Below are 22,351 nucleotides of genomic sequence, written 5' to 3'. Positions count from 1 at the left end.
GTTTATACATTTCACTAATTTTACAATCATTTTTACACTTCAAAACTTGACTTCCTTCTCCCTCTTTCTGTGGTTCCTTAAATTTATTTTTAATATCTTCTGCATATCCAAATAAACTTAATTTGCTCATTTATTCATCTACTTTAAATATATACGCTTCTAAAACTGCAGGTTATTACAATAATCCTGCCAATGTTCTTATCTGTTTACAATTTATCTGTAAATATTCAATAAACCATTTCCACTCTTTTAGAAAAGTTTGTTATCTTGATTTCTTATTCTTCCGGTAAGTTTTGCTATTTCTGCATATTCCATAAATTTTTGTATCCATTCTTCCTTTGTTGGGACTTCTGCTTCTTTCCATTTTGGGGCGAGTAACATTCTTGCCGCTGTAGTAGCATACATGAATAAGTTTCTATACAGTTTAGGTAGTTCTGTCCCTATAATTCCCAAAAGAAAAGCTTCTGAGGTTGTTGTTTTTACAAACGTTATTTTAAACACCCTTTTCAATTCATTATATATCATTTCTCAGTAAGCTTTAACCTTACTACAAGCAACCCTACATGTTCTCCTCGACCCCTCAGTGGCTTTTGACACCATTGTCAGCGTACTTCTGGCGTGACTCAAAAAAGGTGGGAGTTGGGAATTGGAAGTACTGTACTGCTGTGTTGCTGCTCCTACCTGCTCAGGATCACTACCAGAAAGTAGTACTGGGAGATTATTGCTCAGCGCCAAGGCTTTGGGATTGTGTGGCCCCACAAGCATCCTTTCTGGTTCCTATGATGGTGACCCATGACAGGGCTTTTCCAACGGCGATTCCTCATTTATAGAACGCCCTCCCTAGTGAGTTAGGTCTGTCTCCCTCATTATTGAATTTCAGAAGAAATTTCAGAAGATTCCTGTTTGCCCAGGCATTTGGTGGTTGAAAGACACTATTGATGACAACCTTCGGAATGGCTGGGGCAACTCAGTCAGATGGGTGGGGTATAATTATTTTTAAAATTATTATTATTATTATTAATTTTATTACTGGTTGTGAATGTTTCAAGTCTTTCCAGGATGTATTTAACAACTATTTTTAGAATTTCCTTTTTTTAAAGGTGGTGGTTGTTTTTTAAAATGTTTTACCATTGCCCCTGAGCTCCTTCAGGAGAAAGGATGGGATAGAAAAGAAATACATACATACATACATACATACATACATACCCAAGGATGGTAGAGCTGAATGAGTAAAGGTTACAGGAATGGGTCCTTCCTAATGGCTGGGAATCTCTCCTCCCTGCCTTTGGAAGGTGACCCGCTTCAGCAGTGTTGAGCAGCTTTTGACCAAAGAAGCTGAAAGTGATGGGAGCTGCCTAAAGGTGAATTGGCTTGAGCTGCTCCACTTGCTTCCCTTTGGAAACGTGATGCAGGATTAGCAGGTATGCTATCGACTGTTGGAGTCTTCTCCCCCAAAGCAGTCTATTTGTATCCCTTCCCCAACCTGGTGCCTTCCCAGAAGTTATTGGGCTCCAGCCCCCATAAATCCCACCCATTTGGAGGGCACCAGGTTGGGGAAGGCTGAGCGAGCTGTAAAAGATGTACAGCAAAAACCTGTCCTACTGCCCCTTCCTCTTCCGCTCCGGGAAATGGAAGTGCATAGCACTCAGGCAGACAGGTAAGCAGACAGGTGAGAGACACAAAAACATGAAGGTTTTCTAAGTTATGCAAAGAGCAGTTGTGGTAAACAGTATGCCGCAATGTATTTAGAACATTCCACTCAAGCGCAAGGTATCATTATGACAATAATGGAAGCCATGGGTTAAAAAAAGACACTTCCTGGACTGTTGGATGTTTACAGCCAAGGAGCAAACCTGCAAGGTTTCACCATGTTCCCTTGCAAATAAATCACCCTACTACAAAGACTTGCCTACGCAAGCTTTTCCGCAGAATTAGCAAGCCTCTGTGTACAGTACTCACACCCCTTAAATGCTAGTTAATTAGCTACACGGCCACCTCTCTGTCCTTCTTCAACCTCATTTCTTTTCTCCATTCTAGGACTTCTCATATCCTGCCTCTCTTCCAGCGAAGAGATTCAGAAACAGCTAACAGGAAAAAAATTAACGGAAACCAAGGTCGTCTCAGTATTTTGCAGGAGGGAGTCAATTGCTTATTGGAAATGTAAGCCCCCCCCCCCAAAAAAAATCCATTTTTAAAAAAGCAAGCATTTTGCGGTTTGGAAAGTGATGGCGAAAACAATGCTTAACAGGGAAATGAGGGGTAGATGGGGCTCGACGCTCATCAACCTGGGAAGGTAGCCCATCTAGAAGAAGGAAAACTCTAATCCTAAACTTCTCCACTCATTCATGAGAAAGGCTTTGGGAGTAAACCCTGAGGAAAAATCCATACCTACTGCCTTGTGGGACATCTTTGGGAGAAGAAAAGGCTAAGGAGCAAACCCTACACATATCTGGAGTGGAGTCCTTAAGATGGTTAGATGGCACCTTGTCCACCTCCTTGAGAGCCACTGCCAGTCAATGTCAACAGCACTAGGCTAGAAAAACTAATGGCATGATTGTGGATAGGTCAGTCGGTAGAGCATGAGACTCTTAATCTCAGGAATGTGGGTTCAAGCTCCACATTGGGCAAAAGATTCCTGCATTGCAGGGCGTTGGACTAGATGACCCTGGTGGTCTCTTCCAACTCTAAGGCAGCCTCCTGTGTTTGGTGAGCACCTGTGGTATGAGGTTGCTTCACGATGCTGATGGTGATGCTGGAGCTCACTTCTCAGGTGGTTGCTTCATTGCCACAAACGTTTTGCTGAATCAAATTACTGGCACAAGGGACTCATGACACCAGACCAGCCCTGCCCAACAAAATCTCTGAAGTTTACCTGGAGTTTGTGGGTCTATTTCAAACATTCCTCTTACTATGAAGAATTGGAAGCATACGGTGCTGGCAAAATTAAACCAATGTGTGAATCAGGTCTGTTGGAATCAGCGGTGTTACCGGTAACTTGTGTACAGTTTGTTAGAATCAAGGAGCAGGTATCCATTTGGAAACCGGTCCTGTAAGAATCAGTATATAAAAAAAGTGATATAAATAGCCTGTCAAAGCACTGCATCAGCAGAAGCCCCTCAAGGAAAGGAAAGGCATAAATAAACACACACACACACACACACACACACACACACACACACACGTAGACAGTGGCTGATTGGAGCTCTGGGCACATTACATGTCACAACACAATAGAGTACGATGACACTACATCAAAGTCAATTAAGTCACAGTTTTGAAAGATAGGGAGAAGAAGGTACATTACAAGAGAACCAGCAATGGCTCTTTTCAAAGCTCCTGGTAATGTAAATGAGCAAGTGCTTTCTGATTAGGCACTTTTTAAAGCAGGGGTAGGCAACTTATGGCTGCATGCAGCCCTTAGCCTAATTTCTCACCTCCTTCCCAAAGCCTAGTTAGCACTTTCCCAGCATTAGGAAGGAGGTGGGAAGGCTATAGGAGCCTGCCAGAGTCCTTGTACTTCCGTCCCAAAGCCCAGTTTTGGGAAGGTGGTGCAAGGGCAGGGAGGGGTATCCGATTTTGGCCTCGCACAGGGCGCCATATTACCCTGGTGGGTAGTGAGGGAAGAGGCAATGGACTAAAGTGGGTGGTAGAGACAAAGAGAGAAAGAAAAGGGAGTGACAGAAAGAGAGAAACAAGTCATGGAGAAAGAGGGAAGCGGGGTAGCCCTGTCCATCTTTGGTTCTGAGTCCTGACAAATTACCCACACGTGAATGTGGCTTCAGCAGACCAAAGTTTGCTCTTCCTTCCTTTAAGGGGAGGATGGCTGGAGCAAAACACTTGAAACACAAATACATTTTTTGTGCCTGGTGTGTTATGGGCAGAAGTACAATTGGTCTGATGTGTTAGAAGCCACTGTGATGTATTAGTTTGTGTGCTGAAGAAATATTGGGGAGACCAATGTTCGACTCCCCACTCAGCCACGACATTCCTGGGTGACTTTGGATCAGTCATTCCCTCTCAGCTTAAGCTTCCTCACAGAAAATAAAATGGGGCCATGAGTGTGTGTGAGAGAGAACCATGTATGTTCACATCCACACCATACATTTAGAGCCCATAGCATCTCCCAAAGAATCATAGGAGCTGCACTTGGTCAATGGTGCTGGGAATTGTAGCTCTGTGGTGGCTAAACTACATTTTCCATGATTTGGGGGGGACGGGACTATGTGCTTTAAATGTATGGTGTGGATGTGACCTATGCTGCCTTGGCTTCCATGGAGGAATATCAGGATATAAATGCAATAAATCAATATATTCCATGGAGGAATTTCAGGATATAAATGGAAAGTGCATGCTCCTTTCCATATGAAGACAGGAAAGACTGCTGCACAAATTTTATTTATGCTGCATTTTAATCCATCAAGTTGTCCCACCATCTCAGCCATCTCCCAAAATGATTTCCCAAAGCAATGCCCTTCACTTCTCCAAGCTTCTAGCTTTTCCATCACTTCAATGTCATCATAGCCAAGGAGGAGGGGGGCAGGGATGAGTGAGTCTGGTCGCCTCCAAGATGCCCAAGGCCCCTAAGCTAAATTTACAGAGGGTTTTGTTTTGTTTTTTGAAAATGTCACATTCCTACTCTTTCAACATTTCAAGATACAGAGACAAAAGAAAAAAACGTGCAAACAAGATTCCATCACTTGCGCACTACATCTTCCTACAGTGTTCTGGTCAACTGCTGTAATCCAACACAGTTTTAGGAAATCCTAAATCCATTGAAATCAGGGGCTTTAACTCTGTGCTGGATTTTGTTCAGTCAGTTCAGACCCCAAAGGTAGGAAAAATGATTGATTAGCAGCTACCACTTATTTTATTAAGCACATTTAACAAATTACTTAACTGCAGACATAGTAAAGGGCTTAAATTTAGGCTTTTTTATTTGTTGTTTTCTTAAACTAACCCACCTTGCATGCATGTACCCGGTTGGAAGGCTCCATCAGCACAAAATTCCTGCAGCACCCAATCACTTCCCTTCTTCTACCGCATCCCAAATCCTCCTCCCTTCCATCTGACAACAAAACTCTTTTAAATGCATCTCTAGAAACTCCCCATACCTCACCATTCCATATATCTTCCCTCACACTTCTCACATCCAATCTTCATAAAGGCCAGTCAGTTTCAATATCCTGTCTTCTATTCCACACTATCTCCCCTTTCCAAGGTTAGACTTGGGTCAGGGCTGGATCGTGAGAAACATGAAGGCGAGAGTACTTCTAAGTATGTGCAAAGTACCGTCCCCCCTCTTCTCTCCACGACCTCTCTGAATAACCACCATCAACCAGGCTTATCTGCGCTTTTAAGACGATGGCCGTGAATTCCAGACTGGCTCCGAGCCTCGGCTCCGCAGACTGCTCTAATTTCTATTTTACCTTTTAAGTCAGGTTGCTTTGAACAGCACTTCTGTCTCTTTAAACACAGCCTTCCGCGCGCTGACCAATCAGAGACAGGATTCCCTTCGACGTCCGAGCCGAGACTCAGCTGCCTTCTTCCAATACTTCATCACCGCCCCCTCCCCGCATATTTTCATTCGGATTGCTTAAAGGGGCAGGGCGCTATCGAAAGTGGGGTGGGGCTTGTTTCCAATTAGAACGTCCGGAGCTGCCAAAGTACGTCGAGGATTGGTTGGTCGAGCCGAGCCAATCGCAACGCGTCGCCGCAGGGATATATAAGACGGCTGCACACTTATAGGCATCCGCAGTGCTCGTGTTGCAGGCGCGGCTGGAAGGAGGGGACGGGTCGAAATAGGGACTTGGCAGTTGCACGCGGCGCGGTTACGCCTCCCTTTTCCCCGCCCCCTCCAGTCCCTTCAGATATAGACTTGCTTCTCTCAGCTCCGCAGTGTGGTAGTTGCTGTTGCTGCTGTTTTTCTGCCCGGTCTGGAATTTTCTTTCGGCTTTTTTTTTTAAAAAATTAAAAATCAATCCGGTTTGGTTTTCTCGGCGAGTCCGGCCCGTTTTAATTTTCTCCTCCAGCCTCAGCGTTTCTTCTCTTCTCACCATGCGCGCGGCGGGGTCGGCGGCTGCGGTGACGGGCGCCGGGCCCTCGGGCGCTGCTGCGAGCTCGGAGAAGCAGCCGCCCAGCCGCGGCAGGGACGGGCGCTTCAGCGTCCTCGGCTGGGAGCAGGTGAAGCGGCTGGACCACATCCTCGAGGAGGCCGTCCCCATCCACGGCCGCGGCAACTTCCCCACCTTATCGGTGCGGCCGCGCAGGATCGTGCAGGTGAGTGGCAGGACCCGGTGGGCCGGGGTGGCCGCGTACTTAATCCGCCCCCCCCCCCCGCAAAAGAGGCATTATTAAGAATCGGCACGTTTACACGGGAGTAATCCCCGTTGCCTTCAATGGACCTGCCTTCTAAGGTTCTGACTCTTTCAGGAGCGAAAACTCTGGAAACAGTCTTAAAGGCACATCTTTGGGCTCTTCTTATTTATTAGGCTATTTAACCTTGCCCCGTCTGCCAACAACAGCCGTAAGTTCCTAACAGCAAAGAGAATCCACTGCAATTTAGCAATAAAACATGTCTTTTAAAAGAGCAGCGGTAAAGCATCGATTACTTTGCACCAGGACATGCCCAAGATTGCACCCATTTGCCAGGCTTCTTATTGCATGTGATAAAAGTCCACGAGTTCCCCTCCTGACAAAGAACTCAAAGACAAATCTTGTCGCCTGATCTTAGTCATGTTTACTTGAATATAAAACTTGTTGAGTTCAGCGGGTCATACTCCCCAGGAAGTCTCCCTTGGGATGCAGCCTTAATAAGCAACATAGCTGTCAACTGTCATTAGGTCAGTGCAGCCTTCTCTAGCTATTATACAGTGTTCACTTATTTGACTCATTCTGAACTAGAATATCTGGTATAAAGCCTGTATGTGAGAGGCTGCATATATACCATACATTTAAAGCACATTCTCTCCCCACCCTGAATCCTGGGAACTGTAGTTTATCACTAACAGAGCTACAATTCCAAGTATCCTTAACAAACGGCAGTTCCTTGGATTCTTTGGGAGGGTGCTTAAAATGTACAGTGTGTACTCAGGCTCTTCTAGTTCCTCTCCTAATTGACAGGCTATATTGGATAACATTATTTATATACTAAAGGGCTCTTCTATGTAGCCATCATTCTTGATTGGAATGAATAGGTGTTTGTATAGCATAATTTTGTAGCCAGTTTAGCTATTGTGGCTCCTGCCGGAAAAGCCAAGGAAGCATATTGGCTGTGAGTACTTAGCCTTATACAGTATATTCTGAGAATGTAAAGCTTTTTGAGTAATTGTTCTAATCCTTCTCATAATCCCCTGTTAAACTAAATGAGCATTAACTCCATACTGTGGAGAGTAGGCCAGGCCTATATCGAAGCCAAAATTTGGGTGCCTTAATTGACAGCTCAGGCCTTGGCTAGCTGTAGGTTTGACAAAAACTTATTTAGCAGAGAATAGTTCAGAGTATTGTATATGTGGAGTTAGTAATTGCAACAACCTTGATATTGATGCCCCCAATTACAGGTGGGAGCCAAGAATGGTAGATTGCTGCAGTGTTGCACCAGAACTGTAGCTCCTTTAATGAAATACAATTTCTAAGTTCTTAACTGTGTTGAGACTAGTTAAGTGAAATCTTAGAAATGAGGAGTGTTAGCTGTGATTGGTAGGATACTGAAAAGTGCCCTGATGTAGTGGGGTGGTGGTATTAAGAAATTTATACACTACCCTCTATCAAAAGGCCACAGGATCGTTTACTACATGATAACATAAACGTAATACAAAGGCAAGTGTAGGCAGTCTATGTTTTAGGGTACCCTTCCCTTTGATCCTGTGGATTAGGAAAAGGCTCTGTCCCTGGAGCAGAAGGGAATGGAAGACTTTAAAAAAACAACTCCCATGGGGTAACCATAGCCGTCTGTTGCAGCAAAAACAAGAGTGACACCCTAAGATTTGTTAGTCCACAGAAGTTTATAGAATATCCAAACTAGCTATAATCCACGAAATTTTTTGTCATAGTAATCCAAGTCTTTAGGGTGCCATCGCTGTGGAGTAGGTGTTGCTGCCTGGGGATGACATTTGAGTTATCAGCTGTGAGGCAACACTCATTTTAACACAGGATTGTATGCTGACAACTGGTCATTGGCCTGTACTAGAGAAGATGGGTTGGTTCGCAGGTGGGAATTCTTGGATCACAGGGGCGGTAGGGCTGCAGCCCATTAACAAAAGTGTCTAGAGAGACAAGAAGGGCAAAGGCATCTTCTGACTGTGAATCGGTTGTAAGGAGGGGAAAGAATGAACCGGGGGGGGGTGCTGCCTGAAATGAAGGTACTTTCTATGCACAATTTATGTTGAGCTATTTGTGGGACCTAGAGGAAGAGAGGTGGGGAGTGCCACACAGTGTCACCCCCAGATCCTAATAGAAAGAAGTTGGCAAAGTCCTTCCATATTGGAACAGCTCTTGAGACCTTCCATAGACTTGCTATGGAAGACTATAGAAGTCTACTATGGAAGACTATGCCTTCCATAGTAGAAACCCACAATTGTATACTAGGTTCAGATGCCCTATTTTGAAGGCAACCCTGTCCCAAGAAGAGCAGTAATTAGGCTAAATAGCGTTGGGAGTATAGGAAGGCGTCGGTCATGGGTGTGCGACTGCAGTGGGTTGTTGGAGAGGCAACCTCAGGCTGGTAAGCAAGAGAGTCGATAGGCTGAGCACAGAGAGTTGGGCAGAAATAACCCCCTGCTCCTTTTCCCAGTCCCTTCCATGTGTTTCCCTAGCGCCATATTTTTTGGCCGTGGTCGGTCCCTAGACTTGATTGTCGGGGGTGGGGAAAACTTGCTCTACCGAAGCACGCTTAAGTCCATCCAGATAATTTTGCAGAAAAAGAAACGATTCCTTGAGCAGAGTTGGTTACAGCAAAATCCCATTCCATTAGAACATTCTGCTGTGGTCCAGGACCACCTTCACACCATACATTTAAAGCACTGTGACACCACTTTGAACAGTCATGGCTTCCTCTGAATAATTCTGGGAGCTGTAGTTAAGGGTGCTGAGTTGTTAGGCTGCCTTTATTCCCCTCACAGAGCAGTTCTCAGTGGTTGAACAAACAATCCCCCTTCGCAGGCACCTCTGGGACCTCTTCAAAGATATGTTAGATAAAGATGTGGAAGGAATGGACAGGTTCTTCCTCTTCCCATAGGAACATGTAGGAAGTTGCCTTATACTGAGTTAGGCCACTGGTCCATCTGGCTCCATACTGTTTGCACTGGCTGGCAGCAGCTCTCCAGGATTCCAGACAGGGTTCTCTCCCAGCCCTACCTGAAGATGCCAGTGATCAAACCTGGAACTTTCTGTAGGTAAAGGTGTTCTGTCACTCAGCTGTGGCCCTTCCCAAAGGGTCTGAGGTTGTTTTGTTAAGGGAGTATTCTTTCTGCTGGTAAACAGCTGGCAATACTGCAAAGAGTGAGGGTTAGTGAAAGAACAGTACATTTGTCTAGGAAAGGGGGGGGGGTGTCACTGCTTCAGAGCTGAAATTGGTGTCTACAACGCCTGATCTTTCCATTATTTGCAAATTGATGTCTACTGCTGTTGCCAACTGGCAATTGAAACAGAACTAGTGTGTCTGAGGTCAATTCTAAATTGTATTAAATTCGGTATTGTGTTAAACGGAGGTGTTGTATATGACTCCCCGGGGTTCCTTTGGAAGAAAGGGTGTGTTCAGAATCCTCGAAACAGCGTTGCCTTGACAGACTGTTTGGTAAGGATGGGTTTAAAAAGCAGGCATCCATATACAAAGTGTAAAACCACAAGATTTATAAGGAAACAGAACCGAAAGGCCACAACTGGCAGAGATGCCTCTTATGCCAAGCTGAGTTTGAACAGCTCTTACTCAATATCCTTTGGGGAGGGAAGAAACCAAGATGTGCAAGGCACTTAGTATCTGCCAAGGGTGGCTCCCTTAACTGGAGGAGGCTTTCATTTAGCTTTCTCATAAAGCACAGGAGGCTTATAGAAGCAATAGGAATTGTTGCCCCTGTGTATGGTTCGCTTCTGTAGCGCGGCATCAGCCTCTTTCAAAGGTTAGTGGCTGCCTGCCTCAGTGAAATGAGGGCCCCTTTCGCACTAGGTCTTTAGCACATCTGATGCATTACTTCCTCACAATTGGCTGGAAATGAGTCTTCCAATGTGGTTCCATGCGGCATTGAATGGTGTGCGAGATTCCCCATTACAGTTCTCCAGAATTGTCCCTCCCCACCATAGCAAAACCACACAGTGCATTGTTGGAACGTAGCTTGAATGCGGCTAGGAAATAGAATAAATAAAATTGCTGTGCAAGTCTGCTTATATTTTAGTGTATTAGTGCAGAAATGGAGGTAAGTGCCATCTTTTGAAGCTAATGGAGAATGGACTTGTACTCCTGCTATGATGAGTACAAACAGCCAGTGCAGGTTGAAATCCTACCAAGCAACTGCTTCCCAGCAAAGAGACTTGTAGCATCTTTGAAAACAGGCTCACGGGAGCACAGTGGGGAAAGGCCAGCCATGTAGGAGGGTGGGTATTCCCCAGGTGACTCAGTAGTACTTTGCAAGTCCACATCTGTTGGCTGGTGGTGCAGATCAGAAATCTCAAGCCCTGTAGAAGACAAAAGAAGAGGAAAAACTTTAGAATGCAACAGTTTGGCAGAGTGATTATCTGGGTTCTTTGGGAAACAAGAGTACATGTCATTTTACCAGAACAGTTGGGGTGTGTGTGTGTGTGTGTGTGTGAGAGCGAGCAAGCAAGCAAGCAAGCAAGCAAGCAATCGCCCAAGGTCACTCAGCATTAGATGTCACCATTGACTAGTCTGACTAAAGCAGTTCATGTCAAATGTTGGACCCTGCTCTGATGAGCTTGCATGCTGGCTGGCCCTTCATTTGGCACCCCTCTGTCAGCTTATATGGAGCTTGGAATCTGCTAGCAGAAAATAAATCTGCTGAGGTAGTGATATCTGGTCTCTTGGGCTTGGCTCTGTGCCATCAGGGCTTGGGAGTCTCTAGCTGTAGCGGGAATGGAAAAATCTGTGCAGGTTTCCTAGTCCCTATGGTTGGGAGATGTAGTGGGGCATCTGACTGCAGGAGCTGGGGCCGTTACAATATTTTCAACTTCTTCCAACGGGTGTGAAGAACATTTTACTTTTGATGGTAAATATTGCAGGTGACCATTATCCAATAGGTCTGCATTTTAAGTAAACTGGACAGAAATGGGTTCTTGGGGTTAATAAAATAGTAAATAAGTTTAAGTCATGGCAGGCAACACAGATGTGTGTACAAAGACAGGCTCTATAGAGCAGCCTTTCTCAATCTTGGATCCTTAGATGATGTTGGACTGCAGCTCCCATCATTCTTAGCCAGCATGGTCAGTGGTCATGGATGATGGGAGTTGTAGTTCAAGAACATCTGGGGAACCCAAGGTTGAGAAAAGTTACTGCAGAGCAGTGACGGCCAAACTTGGCCCTACAACTCCCATCATTCCTAGCTAACAGGACCCAGTGGTCAGGGGTGATGGGAATTGTAGTCCCAAAATAGCTGGAAGGCCAAGTTTGGCCATCACAGCCGTAGAGCATTTCCATGTGCTTGACCCAAGAAGTGTAGGTTTACACACAAGTGTATTGCACAGCCCTTGTGAGGTAGACTGAGATGAGATAATGGTGACTTGTCCAGTGCCACTTTGCTGAGCATCATGGGTTCAAATCTCTATTTGTTCATATCTGTTTCTACCTGACCAGCTCAACCGAGAATTGCTGTAAAACTGACCTACAAGACAAAACCTGATGATAGGCTATCACATATGGGGGAGGTAGTAATGACGACAATGCTTGTGCCAGATGGACAGATATTTTTTTTCTATTTTATTGGCAATATATGGTTATTAGTGGTCTTTAGTCTTGGATATTGTATTGATGGCAAAGGTTTAATAACATGGTAGACCAACATGTTCTAGATTCGTAGATACAAACCTGACTTATAGCAGTTTAGCATCAGCTGATATTGCTGGTTCTTTTTATCTCCAGCACACTTTGACTTGCTTCTGTGCCTTCTGGGTTAATGACAGATTAACCCTACAGGTTTAACAGGCACAAAGCAACTTGTTGTGCCCAGCTTTACTTACTAGCTTGGACTTCCTGGAAAGGTAAAACTACAACTCCATGTCTAAATATCAAGGTGAATTTTTAACATTCTAACTGGAACGCAGTGCCCTTAAAGTAGACATCTAAGTACAACACAGTAGCCTGAGCTATAGCTGAAATGGGGACAACCTGAGACAGGTAACTATGCAGTCGCCATTTAGCTGAACCTTACACTCACTTCCAAAGCATGACTGTTTACAATTTTGGCACTTGGCTGCCAAACACTTCCAATCTGCAGAAAGCGAATCTTAGCACATTGTAACACTTCTGGGTGGAAATTGGACTTCGTTTGTACTTGGCAGTATAACAGGCAGGTCTGATATGGAAGTACATTTCCTTTCTCTCCCTTATGGAGGGCAGTTTCTGCATGTCAAAGCAGAAGTCAGTTGCATGCACAGGGCTGGAGCTGCCAGAGAACTCAGCGCCCTGGTTTGTATGTACCGAAAGTGAATCAAACTGATATGTGCAATTTAACTACAGGCGGTTGTAGTTTGCTTTAATATTTTATAAATTATTATCCTCTGTATCAACAGCCATCCTTCAAGTAGCCAAAGGTTCTCCCTCCACCCCAATTTCATCCAAACTGTTTTGTGATGTAAGTTAGGCTGAGAGAAACTGACCAGCCCCAAGTCACCCTGCAAACAATGCCTAAGTTGGGCTTTGAACCCGGATCTCCCTGAACCACACTGGCTGTAACACATAATATTTCTTTACATAGTGATTATATTCATTTGGCAGGGAGGGGCATGTGTTAGTGCTAACATGTACATGGAAGCAAGGTCTTCTTGGTATACTTGACTTAAGTGAGCATCTGTGTAGAAAGTCAGTACACTGAAATCTCCAACAGCCACAAAACTGTCCAATGCTTGTTGACTCTTCCAATGAAGCTGGATAGCACTGAAGGTTGTTTCCAGTACAGTCCATTTGCCCTGAAATAGCCTGCTCTGCTGTGTGTCATAATTGCCACAAATTACTAGGGATTTGTTTGTCCGTGAAGTAGCAACAGTGTGCTTAGTAGGCATTAACGTTGCACCAATAAGCTGCTGCATATTCATTTTGTATGGGAGGTGGCTTCATTCCTCTGCAATGACTCACTAATGTAAAATAACTCACATTGGTTTCTGATTTTTTTTAAAGCATTGTTATAAAGCTGGCTGCCTTTCACAACATCAGTTATCAGGAGTTGAAGGTCTTCAAGAGGTGCATGCACTCATTGAATGAATTATGTGCAAGTTCAAAATGCTGTTAAATTTTGTCAGCAGTGTCATGATTTTCCTTAAAAATAGCTCAGAAATTCCTTTTCTTTTACTACAAAAAAGCTAAACTTTTCTGTCAGTATTTTCACTGTTTGAAATAAATGGCAACCCTAAGCAGAACACTGCATTTCATTGAGCTTTTGAATTGTGTACTTCTCATACCCTAAAACTTAAGGTAAAACTGCACTTGCCAAGGTAGTCAATAAAGTATGTACGTAGGAAGAGAACATATTGTGAATAGCTTTTATGTGGACTAGGCCTATGTTCCCATGGTGTGGTGCCCATGTACATGTCCCATGTCTGTGCTGTTTCTAAATTAGCAACACCAGTCAACAAGGAATGGTTGCACAGAGGCAAAGCAGCTGCTGTGTGGCACCTGCAAGGTTTTTCTTTGTAGGACGGCACAAATGATGTGGCAGCTAGTGGAGAAGATTCTGCTGGCAAGGGATAAAGAAGTGCTAATCCAGCATGCTAAAGATTTGGAAGGCAAGCGCTGGCATGTAGGAAATGGGCTTGTTTGATGAATTCAACTTTATTGGGTATGGGATAGCAGTTGGGAGATAGCAGTAATGCTGATGATGGGATTTTAGCAGACTAGATGTAGAAGGCTGGCATGCTAGAACTGGATGGAGACACCTGGGTTTAGATCAGTAGTTCTAACTGGCCCCACTCCCTCACTGGAAACGAAAACAGCTTTTTTGAATAAAGGGATGGTATGGCCTCTGGGTAGGCAGTTTGCTTTTCTAATCCATTTTGGGTTTGATGCCTTGAGGGAGCATCAGGATTGGTATGTGAAATTGTAGCACAGGCAGTAAATGGTCGTGGCAGCAACTACCCATGCTCTGTATCTGCCTGGTTTCCTTATACAAGCATGAGAAGCAAGAACGCAGCACACACTCTCCAGTTCTGTGGAATGATGAAACCGACACACAAGCAAATCCACTTTCTTTGCAGAATTCCAAGACGATACAGAGTAATAGAGATTTGCCTCTTCGAAGTAACTTCCTTCTTTGCAGGAGTAACTTCCTAAACTTACTACTACTTTGTACTAGTCAAAAGGGAGCCATTTGCCCTGGCTACGAAATGCTCAGAAATCCTAAGGCATGGAACTGGTTGCAATTGGATGACATGCTAAACACACCATGTAACTGGTGGACGCATACCTATGAAATCTAAATAGAATGCTTGTTAGCAGAAATATGCCAGGCTGCAATGTGATTCAAAGTAGCTATCATTTGAGAGTGGGGAAGAAGACAAGTAGAAGTAGAGCACTGAACCAAATGCAACAGTGCAGTTTCTATTGAATGCAAATGGAGGCCGGTGATGGTGGTATCTGATTATGTATAATGCACTGCAATTTAAGTTAATCTATTGATTGGCTAGAAAGAAACTGCAAGCCTGAGTTGTTCAAGCTCTTATTTAGGCAGATGGGTTGGGGCAAAGCACCCTGTTTTAGGCAGGTCACAGCCAATTTTGTAAAAGCTTTTGCAGATGCTTCCAATAAGTATATAACCTACTTAACCACTCCATAGAACTTGCATGGCATTTACATATTTTACAAAAGATGTTGCCCAGGTCATTTGGAAGACACGTCACTAAACAACTGCATCCGTCCAGCACTTCCATCATCTAGCAGAAAGGGTAGCATAGCACTTTTCTGTGGCTGCATTTGCACACTGTGCTAAACCATCAGTCTACTCTGAATGTGCAGGTGGTTCTTGCTCTGCTCCTTGAAAAGGCAACAAGCCACAATTCTGGCATCCAAACCCAGGAGCCACATTCTGAAGCCAAAGTTTGTTGGCTTTATCAATCATGGATGGCCTGAGCAACGCAAGAAACCTGGCCCCGGGACCTTGGTTTGATGCTCAGGCTAAGGGAAGACTGAAGCTAGAGCCATCTTTATGGTTTACTACGATATACAAACAGGGCCAATTTGATCCAACTAGTTTCATTTAACTCTAGAAAGTGAACTTATCAAAAGTGGCAGCACTGGGGGTACCCTTTGGAGTAGACATACCGTACCTCTGTTTGGCTTCATCCCTTGTTAGATGTTAATTATAGCCTGCATTGCAGTGTGACAAATAGATCCAGAGGAGCCAACATGCCTCATAGATTCAACTGTGCCAAAGCAGAGGTTTTAAGAAGGGCCTTTTGTTGCCCATCCATTTAAACAACCAGAGTGGTTGGGGCAACTCAGATGGGTGGGGTATAAGCAATAAAATTATTATTATTATTATTATTATTATTATTATTATTATTATTATTATGTAGATGGCATGTGTCTGCCCACACATCTTTTTCTGTTTTAAGAAACATCACACCCATGTAGCTTTCAGCAGTGCTACTTTAGCATTAAAAGGCTGATGTTTTTAAAGGGAAGCCAGTGCTTTTTAAAAACAAAACAAAAAGAACCCTAGCCGCACACTCAAACAGCTCCGGGCAGTTTTCTGTAAACAGAAAGGCGAATGACTCTGACCAGATAAACATTAGTCAGTCTCAGATGCAGAGCTTGCCAGTCTTGAGCAAGTAACCTAAAAAGGCAGTCAGTTTTGTGAATGCTTGATGTGTGTAGCCTTTAAACCAAAAGAGGTAAGGAACACTGGATGAAAAGGCAGCTGAATAAGCTGCTGTGTCTGGCCTACCAAGTGGGTAGGTGGCAACACAGTAGCTCTATATACGGACCCGTGTTCCCAAAAAGGAGGCAAGCAGCCCTCTTCTGTTAGCTTCTGCCAACAAGCAGCCCAAATTGTTGCTAGATAAATGAGAGTTTGCCCTACCACACAGCTTTCTTCTTTTCATAATCCAAACTGAAGTGTGCCTGTTCATTTTTTAATTATTTTTTTGCTATTTTACAACCGCTGGGGGCGCATCACATTTGTCGGGGATAAAAGTAATAAAGTTACCAACTTCCTTAACATTAAAATTCACCAAATTCCTTCATATTAAAGCTCCCCCCCTTATACACAATTAAGATAGCTTCTTTCCTAATATATCTGAAAGCGAAGTCTTCTCTTCCCTGCTGCATATTTGAAAGTTTGACTAAGCTGTACTCGTAGGCTAAATTCTGCTGCTAGGTTTATGAATCCGGTGTTAGTGTTCTAGTTGGGGTTTTTTGTTTTTTTTAAATAAGCATAATATAAATGCCTCCAAGATGAGTTATATTTGCCTCCTGCCTTTGTCCAGATGATGAAGGATACACTTTGTATAGTTCAGCTACCCTTTCAATACTTGCAAATACCTGGTTGTACTTGACCTACATGTTTGGTGCAGGCATATTGAAGTTACGGTGACTTACTCTGGAAGATCCACTAATAGACTGTGGGTGTGGTTTACTTCCCCTTTGGTATACTTCAGGCATGTTCAACAGGTAGATTGTGATCTACCAGTAGGTCCCTGGATGTCTGCCCTGCACCCCCAAAATATGGGGCTTTCCTCCTCCCTAAGAAAAGCTCAACAACTTTGACCTGAACCCAAAAAAACAGGGCTTTCCCTTTGACGCCTGGTATATTTTAACCTACATTGATTCTCACAGTTAGCGTCACCCTTGCAGCTGCCCCTTGGATTGGCTTCATGTTGGCAAGTTAAATCTCTAAAATAGGAGTGGAGAACCTTTGGCTCTCCAGGTGTTGCTGAACTACAACTCCCATCATCCCTGACAACTTGCTGGCACTGATGGGAGTTGTAGTTCAGCAGCCTCTGGAGAGGCCAAAGGTGCTCAAAAATTACACAGCCTGGAAACCCAAGACTCTGGTTAGGTTCATATGGCGGTTCTTTTGCTATAGAGCCCTGGTAAGAGCAGCTCCAGAAATGAACAAAAGCACCACCAATATTTTAGGCGCCTTGTGCCAGTTAGACGTGTTTGGTGCTGTAGGCTCCTCCCTTGGCTCTTAATCTTGCCATTTTGCACGCCAGATGAAAGTTCTAGGATACTCTTGGCTTAAGAATAAAGGCTGTAGGAGGAGGCATGGTTTCCTGCATTGAACTTGTCCAGGCAGCTGCTGCTTTAGGGTGGGGATCAGCAACAGATCTCCAGCTCCCAACATGGAATGCCTGAACAGCAGTGCTCATGTAAACCCATTTGTGCTCCGAAGCCTATTTGAGGTCAAACGAGATGCGATGTCAGCAGATAAGGTGATCTTCCAGTTTTTTTGTTTTTTTGTTCAATGGAATAGTCACTTGGGTAGGTGTAAACCCTTCCCATGTCACTCCCTAGTTTGAAAGTGCTCTGTCAAAGCAACTCGCCCCTGGAAACATACAGGTACCTATGGCCTGGGTTCCCCTCTGAGTCACTGAGCAGCTTTGTGGAGGTGCTGGCACATTGGAGAAGGCTGAATGGCTAGTAGAAGCAGCATGGTTGCCATCAGACCTCTGGCCCCTGCCGCTGCTGCTGAACTACTTTTAAAACCAAAAACGTATGATCACTGATCTAGTTGCATCCATGGAAACTAAAGGTTGTATCCTAAGTAGCATTAAGCAACTCATTTAATCAGTACATGGATTTCTCCTTGCACAGGGGATGCCTCCCCCCCCCAGCACCCCTTGAATGTGTTTTAGGAGTTCCCCACCATGACCACCCTTTGGAGCAGATTTGGGGAGTGTGTTGGGCCATGTGCAGAGGACTGAGAGGAGGGAAGTTGCATTGCATGAGCGGAAATTCTTGTATTGATGGGATGTGTTGGATATGCCCCAAGTCTTGCATTTAGCCCTTAGGTTAATATACTCACACAGGTCACCGATTTAAACACACCAGCTGATGTTTGCTTAGGCCATTTAAAGTTTGCTCCCATACTTACAGCAATGTGCTTTTCCCCGTGTTGTAGGTGGTCCGTAGCCGTCTGGAGAAGCAGGGAATTGCAGTCCACAACGTGAGGTTGAATGGCTCGGCCGCAAGCCACGTGCTCCATCAGGACAGCGGTCTGGGGTATAAAGATCTGGACCTCATTTTTGGTGTAGACTTGAAGAGTGAGGACGTCTTCCAGCTAGTGAAAGATGTAGTGATGGACTGTCTGTTGGACTTCCTCCCGGAAGGGGTAAATAAAGATAAGATCACTCCTATGACGCTAAAGGAGGCCTATGTGCAGAAGCTAGTGAAAGTGTGCAATGAAACAGACCGCTGGAGCCTTATTTCACTTTCAAACAACAGCGGGAAGAACGTGGAGCTCAAATTTGTAGACACTCTCCGGCGGCAGTTTGAGTTCAGCGTAGATTCCTTCCAGATAATATTGGACTCACTGTTGCTTTTTGGAGAGTGCTCAGAGAACCCGATGTCTGCAAACTTCCACCCGACAGTCACCGGGGAGAGCATGTACGGGGACTTTGAGGAGGCAATGGACCACCTGAGGAACCGGATCATTGCCACCAGGAATCCGGAGGAGATCAGAGGTGGTGGGCTTCTGAAGTACTGCAACCTCCTGGTGAGGGGATTTAAGCCCAAATCGGAAGTAGACATGAAGGCGCTACAGCGATACATGTGCTCCAGGTTTTTTATAGACTTTCCTGACATTGGGGAGCAGCAGCGGAAGCTGGAGTCTTACCTTCAGAGCCACTTTGTGGGGATGGAGAGCAAGCGGTACGATTGCCTGATGACCCTTCACAGGGTGGTGAATGAGAGTACGGTGTGCCTGATGGGACACGAGAGGAGGCAGACGCTGAACCTCATTGCCATGTTGGCGCTGAGGGTCCTGGCTGAGCAGAACATAATCCCGACTGTCACGAACGTGACCTGCTATTATCAGCCAGCCCCTTACGCCAGCGAAGTAAACGTAAACTACTATGTAACCCACATGCAGCCTCTGCTGCCTTGCAGTCACTCCTATCCAACTTGGCTTCCCTGCAACTAACCACTGACATTGCTCCAGTCCTTGTTCTCTGGGAAGCAGAGGCTGTACAATTCAGAAGAAAAATGGGTCTCTTGCTCAAAGTGTCTTCCTCCTACATAGGAACAAAGTCTGCTGTATATTGTGGGCAATTGTGCAGTGTTATGAGTAGTTACCAGAGATGTTTACAGTAAGAAAATGATTGAGTTTATGTATGAGGGTGGATGGATAGGATTAGGTTAAGAAAGCAGAGCTGCACTACCTGAGATGCAAGCTGATTTTCTTTCTTTCTTTAGTACACGAAGCATTAAGGGCTGTGCAGACTCTGTTTCTGAAGATATGCCAGAGTGGCCGATTCCTTTTAGGGGACCAAAGAAATCCTATTCAAGTGCCTGCAACCAAAAAAAAAAAAGAGAAAAGAAAAAAGAAAAAAAAGCACTGTACCTTAATTTTTTTTTGTAGGGGGTAGAACTCCCTGTTGGTAGTTCAGTTTGGGATGTCTGCAATGAATATTGGGGGGGGTTGGGGGTCGCTTGATCATTTCTGTTGGGGGAACCGAAGTGGGCTGGGGGCTTGTAAAAGGAGCCAGTGTACCATGGCTTGCTGCCCCGATGGACCAGCTGTATTTATTATCAGTCAGAGAAGAGCTGTGGGGTAGGGTGGGGGTGGGACAAGAGAATGGGGTTGGATTCACAGCAGCAGATGTTTTGACAGATGATCATGAACACTAAAAGAATGGGAACCTGCCCCCAAAGTATTACTCTTACTCTATGTGCCGTGCCAAAAAAACCCCAAAGATGTGACTTTCTGAAGGAAAGGATCTAGACTAGTGTTTGCTGTATCAGTAACATCAGGGGAATGAGCAGGTATGGGAATTCAGTGTGATATTAAAATGACTGGCTAACTTTTATTAGGAGTTTAAATGAGCTGCACACAGTGCGCCAACATGGGCAGAGAAGTCTGCTCATTTTAGTAGTTGCAGAGCTGAGGTTCAGTCTTGATCCAGATGCCCTGATCCTCTTAATGAAGGGCAGCAGCTGCCAACATCATCCATAGGCTCTGAAAGCTGCTCTTCTTTCTGGAGGCCTGTGTGCAGCTGCTTGGCTCCATATGGAAAAGATTCCCAAGTTTTGGTACTTTGGTGTTAGCAGTGGAAAGGCAGTGGGAGAGAGCTGTTGGTAGCCAAATTTCTGAACCCAAGAGGCTCTTGGTGTCTTGTTCAAATGCAATAGGAAGAGTCAATACAGAGGCTGCCAGCTGTTGGACCACAACTCCCATTAGCTCCAGCTAGCATGGCTTATCGACTGAGTAGTGATGGGAGTTGGTCCAGAAACATCTAGAAAGCACCGTGTTGCCTACACCTGAAATACACAAGCTTTTGAAGTAGTTACTTGCACAGCACAATAGTTCTTTTTACTGACGTTTTTGGATTGCCTGCCAGTTCCTTGTGCAATGTGTCAGTTCAGGTTGTTGTTTTTATGCTTTTTTAGGAAGCTGAGGCAAAGATTGCTAGCTTTTTGGGTAGACCTGCTTTTTTTGAAAGGGCTACAAGAAGATGCTTCATGGTGTATCCTTGAAGGGCGACTGACTTACTAATCTGTTTCTTTGCAGTAAAGCTGTACCACATTTGGGCAGGCTGAAAAAAAATTGAAATAAAATATCATACTTGGATTGTGTCTAGGTAAAATTCTGCCTCTTCCTGGGAAACACGAGCTAGTCTGGCAAGACCAAGCTGGGCTGTTTGTTTTAAAAGTCTGCTGCCATGTTGTTTGCTTCTGTCTTGTCACGACTCTGACTGGCTGAGAAGGCACAATTGCTCATATTTTAAGAGGTCCAATACTATGTAAGTGAAGAGTTCCCCTGAAAAATAAACGGCTCTCAAAGACATTTCCTTTATGTACAGTAAATCCTTCCATGCTCCAAGATGTGTGTGGCTGCAGGGTCTAATGTAAGGGGCTTCACCAGGTTATTCCTCTTTCACTTGAGGAAAGGGCTTCTTCTCGATTATCTCCTTTTTGACAGCTTTCAGTACTTCACATTTAAAAGGGGAGAAGTGGTTTCGCACTAAAGGAGCACAGCTGATTAGCAGCACTTTTTGGCAGAATTGTGAATGAGAAGCCTAAGTGGTAGACCTGCCTTGTTTAAGCAAACAAACTTTCCCCTCCAATCCAAGGGCTTGCTGGAGAAATTTAAAGAAAATTGCACTTTTTGTGGTGTGCGAATGCGTGGTGAAATTCTCACAAATGGCTGCATCAAACAAATGCTGTGATCCTGCTGTTTCTTTGTATGCGTGGGGGTATCTGAAAGATTCGAAGAGTGTAACACTTTGGCATTTCCAGTCTTGCGTTTGAATGTGTTCTGCAGCTATCGAACCTGTCATGCAGTAGGCCTGACGTAACTTGCTAGATTCTTTAGAATCTGTCACCATAAATAAATACAATGTATTGAACTCTTTTGGGTTATTCTTCTTACTTGATTGCACGACGGTGCCATGACCACTTGCCACCATTCTGCCCTTTGAGATGACTTCTCTGAAACAAGGCGGAATTGGGCAAAAAGAGGTCGTGAGCATTCCTGTCCCCTGAGTTGGCTTTCAAATTGCTACCCTATCTTCTGCCGAATATCTTCCCAGGCACTTCAAAAACAATGGCTGGCACCTCACCAGTTGTATTACACTGGGACTGATGGCAGCCACCTTAACGAAGAAGGCAGAGAGTAATTACAAGCACTCAGTGCACATATAGGCCCCCCTTTTAACTAAAGTTGGTAGAATGAATGTTTCTACCTGTGCTCCGTTAACTGCCAGGCATACTGCTTGTGATGAAGGCTTGTTTAAGTCTGTTCCTGGAGTTGAGTGACTGGTCAGGGGTGGAAGCAGAGTTTAAAGGAGCTTTCCCTCCAGCCTTGGGTCCCCATGAAGGCTGTCAGACTCCAACTCCCATCAGCCTCTGAGAATAGAATTTCTGCATCATCTGGAGGGCAACAAGCTGGAGAAAGCGGACTTAATTGTGGTGGGAGCAATTCATTGAGAAACCTTAATCCACGAGTTGAAGGCCAAATTAGCTTGAGGCTAAGCGTTG

General features: G+C 44.7%; 1 protein-coding gene and 2 long non-coding RNA genes across 4 annotated transcripts in view; 1 reads left to right on the top strand and 2 right to left on the bottom strand.

Annotated features, from left to right (window-relative positions):
• Nucleotides 1–5,540, bottom strand: part of LOC310849980 — a 14,912-nt gene extending 9,372 nt beyond the window's left edge. For both annotated transcript variants that reach the window (XR_014567155.1, XR_014567156.1), the window contains exons 1-2: nucleotides 5,407–5,540; nucleotides 4,962–5,028 (exon numbers count right to left, since the gene is read on the bottom strand). This is a non-coding gene — a long non-coding RNA (uncharacterized lncRNA). The remainder of the gene's footprint in view (nucleotides 1–4,961; nucleotides 5,029–5,406) is intronic.
• TENT5B (terminal nucleotidyltransferase 5B) lies at nucleotides 5,455–21,720 on the top strand. The gene is made up of 2 exons (XM_083750892.1): nucleotides 5,455–6,276; nucleotides 18,276–21,720. Exons 1-2 carry the CDS (start codon nucleotides 6,055–6,057, stop codon nucleotides 19,293–19,295), a joined length of 1,242 nt encoding a protein of 413 aa, XP_083607018.1. The 5' UTR covers nucleotides 5,455–6,054; the 3' UTR covers nucleotides 19,296–21,720.
• On the bottom strand, nucleotides 21,012–22,351 carry LOC310849978. Its single transcript, XR_014567152.1, has 2 exons — nucleotides 22,001–22,351; nucleotides 21,012–21,966 (listed from the first exon to the last, which is right to left on the bottom strand). It is a non-coding gene; the product is annotated as an uncharacterized lncRNA (long non-coding RNA).

The sequence above is a fragment of the Podarcis gaigeae genome (genome assembly GCF_964106915.1).
Source record: "Podarcis gaigeae genome assembly, chromosome: 8".
In the NCBI taxonomy this organism is placed as follows: domain Eukaryota; kingdom Metazoa; phylum Chordata; class Lepidosauria; order Squamata; family Lacertidae; genus Podarcis; species Podarcis gaigeae.
This window is presented reverse-complemented; position numbering and strand designations above follow the sequence as displayed.